Source organism: Aplysia californica, unplaced genomic scaffold (assembly GCF_000002075.1).
Source record: "Aplysia californica isolate F4 #8 unplaced genomic scaffold, AplCal3.0 scaffold00584, whole genome shotgun sequence".
In the NCBI taxonomy this organism is placed as follows: Eukaryota; Metazoa; Mollusca; class Gastropoda; order Aplysiida; family Aplysiidae; genus Aplysia; species Aplysia californica.
Window position 1 is genome coordinate 182420 of NW_004797854.1, and position 4979 is coordinate 187398.

Consider the following 4979-nt stretch of genomic DNA (forward strand, 5'->3'; position numbering starts at 1 on the left):
ATATGTATACACACATGTATATTTAAAAAATCAGAACTTACTAACACACTATAACTAACAATTAAACAAACGTGTCTTGAGCAATCGCTTAAACCTATCAAAATTTGTTGTTTCTCTGAAATCCTGAGACAAGGTGCTCCAGATTTTTCGCCAAAATAATGAGAAACTTTTCTCACCAAAAGATCGTAATTTTATTCTAGGCGGGCTCTGAATTTCGTTGCATCTGTGGATAACATTAACTGACGAGAGGGAACATACAGTGTTAAAAGCTCAGATAGATAGGATGGGGCTTTATCGTTAAGACATTTATAAACAGATGGTAGAAACTTTATATTTGCAGGATCTTTCTCTTTTTTCTTGCGCGCTCATCTCCTCAACGTCCTTAGTTAATCTGAACTCATCCAAACTATTTCCAGCCTCCCCCCCCCCCCTTACACTGAATACAATAAATCGATGCTCATTCGTATTCTTCAACCTTAGCAGTTCACTCTATCTGAGCCCAATATTTAAATCATTAATCATACTATGCCGATGGGGGGTCGGAAGAAATCTAAAACTATATTCTGTAGAGTTAAGACTTAAATGCTTGCATGCGTATGTGTGATATATCCGGACTTGCAAAAGGTATGCATTTTGATATCAATGTTTTATGTTCTTGGGTGGTTACAACATTAGCGAGTAACCAATGCTATTAAAGTTATTTTATAATTCCCGATTTCATACTGTACCTTTTTTTCTTTCTCTTTTCTGTCATGGTCTTCTCTGATCTGAGTTGTCGAACTAATCTTGACACTGAAATGCAATATTGATAACTACAATTAGTATGTATCGTCCTGTATCTTCCCCAGCCAAAGAAAGGAAGTTCCTTCAGCCCCGTCTGACATGGTCATCTATTCCGGCTCTTCCAAGGTTACTTTTGACTCACCTCCACCCCCCGGTCTCCATACCAACAGTGCCAGCAAGATCACCGTGCACGAGAAATACAACATCAACGGTGATCTCGGTGAGTGAGCATTGCGTGTGCTGTCATTACTCACACAGACAAACTAGATTCTAAAAGAAAAAAAACACGATTGCTTTCTTACAAGTTGTTGCAACTTTATGTCCATGTCTATTGCGATTAATACCTTGTGTTTTCCTGAAACAAATAATTTATAGTGCCAAAACTTTAAAGTTCATAAGGTTAATCCTGGAACATCCATGTATGTGGCGAAAACAGGACATTAACTTTATGAACGGAGAAACCAAGAGCAAACAATTTAAAAAAAATTGCCAACAAGATGAGCTTGCACGTGTCTCTTTTGGCATTATTGGGATGAACCCAGTATTCTTTCTCCCCATCAAATACAAGAGACGATCAATAGAGATGAAGTGCCCATCAAATGCATCAAACATATTTTACGGACCGCCATGTCATGAACTGTCTCCGATACAAGCAGCAAGCATGCAGAGAGAGCTAGTACACACTTCTTAAAATCTGCTTTTGGTGAGAACTTGCAAGCAGTGCACGAGCTGCCAGCGAGCTGACTGCTACTAGACAGCTTGCCAAAACAGCTTTTGGTGCGGACACTCGAGCCAACTTCTAGAACTGCTCATAGCGGATCTGCTCAGCTACTGCGCAGCTACTGCTTTTGGTGCGGACTGCGGTTAAACCCTAATACATTAGTTTTGGTCCATCAGTTACGGGGAGACGAAAGAGAGAGAGAAAGAGAAAGTGTGAGAGAGAGAGAGAGAGAGAGAGAGAGAGAGAGAGAGAGAGAGAGAGAGAGAGAGAGAAAAGAGAGAGAATGACTAAGTGAGAAAAAGCAGGGAATATGGGAAGAGTTTACTCTCTCTTGTTGTCAAATTGACTTTTGAACGATTAAGTTATATGTCGATTGATCTTTACGTGTTAATTTATTCCTAGAAAACGACATTGCCATCATCAAACTGAGCAAACCTCTGACCTTTGACCGGTGCCAGCGTCCAGTATGTCTAGTGGACGGCTCTAAGACACCACAGGAAGCTTCTGGTTGCAAGACCATGGGATGGGGAGTCACAAGCAGTGAGTGGCTATGCATTATTTGATTTTTTTACAAGCGTCTCCAAGGGGGCTCAACCAACATGATAACTACAGTAAATGGTTCTCAAGCAACAGAAGTAAATTCACGAATTCCCCGATAGAGATTTGTTGAAAGATTGTTCGCACAGCGTGACCCAGCACAATGCTAGATTGATAGAAAGAAAGAAAGATAGATAGATAGATAGATAGATAGATAGATAGATAGATAGATAGATAGATAGATAGATAGATAGAAAGTCATACATACATACACGTACAAACACACATACACACACACGCGCGGCATACATGTATACATGCATACACGCATGCACGCATACATGCATGCATGCATACATGGATACATGCATACATGCGTACATACATCTGCGACGTATCAGAGAAACTTTATTGACAAAAATTCTGACCAAAATAGTGCAGCCAGTCTCGGATCTCTACTGAACTGTTTTACCTGCTGCGCGTCACTTTACTGACCAGATCAGTGGATGCGTAGCTTCTTGGGTATTTATAATTTAGTTGCAGCAAGTAGTGTACATCTACTTTAGTATACCGTGAATCAAATGTAAATAATATGAGCCTATACTCCCCCCCCCCTTAGTTTCCGGACAAGTCTCTCATTGTAAGTTTATCTCGGTGAATTTCTTTACCGTTAATCCATTGAAATGTTTCCTCCCGCAGACGGGCGTGATGCCAAGTCACCGGACGACATGTTCTGGACAACAGTGAACATCGCCACAGACCTGACGTGTAGGGATGAGTATGGCGGCGACAGCACCACTTTCTGTGCCGGGGGAAACAATAAGGATTCTTGTAAGGTAAGTAATGATAATAAATAATAGATATCATTTGTACAGTGCAAATTCCCGCTCACCAGCAAGTTCTATGTGCTTTACAACATACATGTATATCATTACTCCAGCAGACCTAATAGCATTCTGGAACAATCTCAACTTCCTGAGAAGCATACGAAGCAAACTGCCATTTGATAGGCGCTAAAACACTAACTTACTGCAAAGGCCTTTCGCTGTCTATGACTGTGTCCCCTTTCCCACCAGGGTTAAATGGTGAAAACGCGTTTTACGTTCCTTTCCCAATGACACAACGTCGCGCTGAGGCTCGGAACCCCGAACCTGCAACCTCACGATTACGACTTGACTTGATAACCACTTGACTACCGACGCCACGCATAAAATATAAAATGTTTCAACTAGATCAGCGTCCCCCTCCAGTCCTATCCTTTCTTTCTCTGTTTCTTTTTTTCCCTTCTCATTCTACATCTAGAGAGATACTGGCATTACACCACTATGTTAAACAGTGGAAAATCCTATAGTTATTAAGTTAACAGTTTTGAGAAGATCAAAAAGACTAGTACAAGTGTTAAAAATTACTTTTTTCTCTTAAATTGAAAATTACAGTAGTTTTTTTGTACTGGTCAAAAATGAAAGATAGAAACGATTCCACTGCTTTTATTTCAGCAATAAACAACATTTTCATTGAAACTCGAAATAAGCTTAAAAGTACATCAGTATAGAGTATGGCAACCTGTTAGGAGCAGTACCCGGTCATTCAAATTGTTATTTCCGGCTCTACCAAGAATATATTATTTGCGGCTGAGCAATAAATGTTTGTAAATTAAATGAAGTCCCTTTTCCAAATGTACATGGTACAATGGAGCCAGGCTGAACACATTGTCTTAGTACTGGGAATGGAATATCAAAGCTAATAGACTAGAGTACTCTATTCACTTTTCCCAATCCTGTTAGGAATTTTTTTTTTTTAAACGTATTAAGTAAAGAGAAACACATCGACACAAAAACGGTCATACGGTGCAGAAGAGAAGCAAGACAGATAGAAACAAACAACAGAGGGTAAGAAAAGAAATAGGATCTACCAGTAGCGCCCATCAATCACCTGCAAATTAGATTTAAAAACTGTTGAATAAGAAAGGATTCAAGCACACAGTAAGAAACAAGAAGTACGGTACGGATGTAAAGTAACTAAGCTTTAATGAAATTTTGAGGGGGCTTGAAAGTGAAAAAGGAAAAAGCGTTTGTTCATTAAGGGTCTCCGGGCTCCATGTTGAATTCACGTCGTATCATATTTTTTTAAATATTTGTATTACTGAAAAGAATTACTGTTTAGAAACTTAGACCAATCTAATTTCGGTCCATAATTTTTCTTTCTGTCTTTTATCTATGTATTTCATTCTAATAATTTCTCTCAACCACTTCTTTACCTATCTCTTCTAGGGAGACTCTGGCGGTCCTCTGGTGTGCAAGGAAGCAGATGGACGATACTACCAATACGGCATCGTCTCCGCTGGACCGGAGAACCAATGTGGCATAGTCCCTGGCCTCTACACTAGAGTCAGTGCCTTCCTCTCCTGGATTAGCAGTCATCGCAACTAGAATATTAAAAGGATCTCAGATTCGTGATAAGCCTTAACATGAATGTCAACCAAAAATTGCTTGTTATAATAAACTAAAGACTTAACTTCGAGCGCTGTTTCGTTCTTGATCTTTTTATTGGTCTCCCCCCCTCCTCTCTCTCTCTCTCTCTCTCTCTCTCTCTCTCTCTCTCTCTCTCTCTCTCTCTCTCTCTCTCTCTCTGTATATGTATGTATATGTTACAGTAAGAACACGTACCTAGTGAATACGCGTAATCACTGAATATTTCAGTGAAAACGCGTAATCCCTGTTTCACTCGGAGATTTCACGTAATCACTGAAATAATCAGGGTTTACGTGAAATCCCTGAAAAATGTTCACAGTAATTACGCGTAATCCCTGATCAGACATGTGTAGTATAATATACTTTTGTAAAAGTTTATTCCTTAAATAGTCAGTTCGGTGACAGATACTCCTTCTCTCTTTCTCTTTCTCTCTCTCTCTCTCTCTCTCTCTCTCTCTCTCTCTCTC

General features: G+C 39.7%; 1 protein-coding gene across 1 annotated transcript in view; it reads left to right on the forward strand.

Annotated features, from left to right (window-relative positions):
• Nucleotides 1–4561, forward strand: part of LOC101863052 (trypsin-1) — a 9060-nt gene extending 4499 nt beyond the window's left edge. Inside the window, exons 4-7 of the mRNA XM_013087398.2 lie at nt 849–1003; nt 1907–2044; nt 2741–2877; nt 4312–4561. Of these exons, the coding sequence (XP_012942852.1) occupies nt 849–1003; nt 1907–2044; nt 2741–2877; nt 4312–4470 (589 nt within the window). The 3' untranslated portion in view covers nt 4471–4561. The remainder of the gene's footprint in view (nt 1–848; nt 1004–1906; nt 2045–2740; nt 2878–4311) is intronic.
• The last annotated feature ends 418 nt before the right edge of the window (nt 4562–4979 follow it).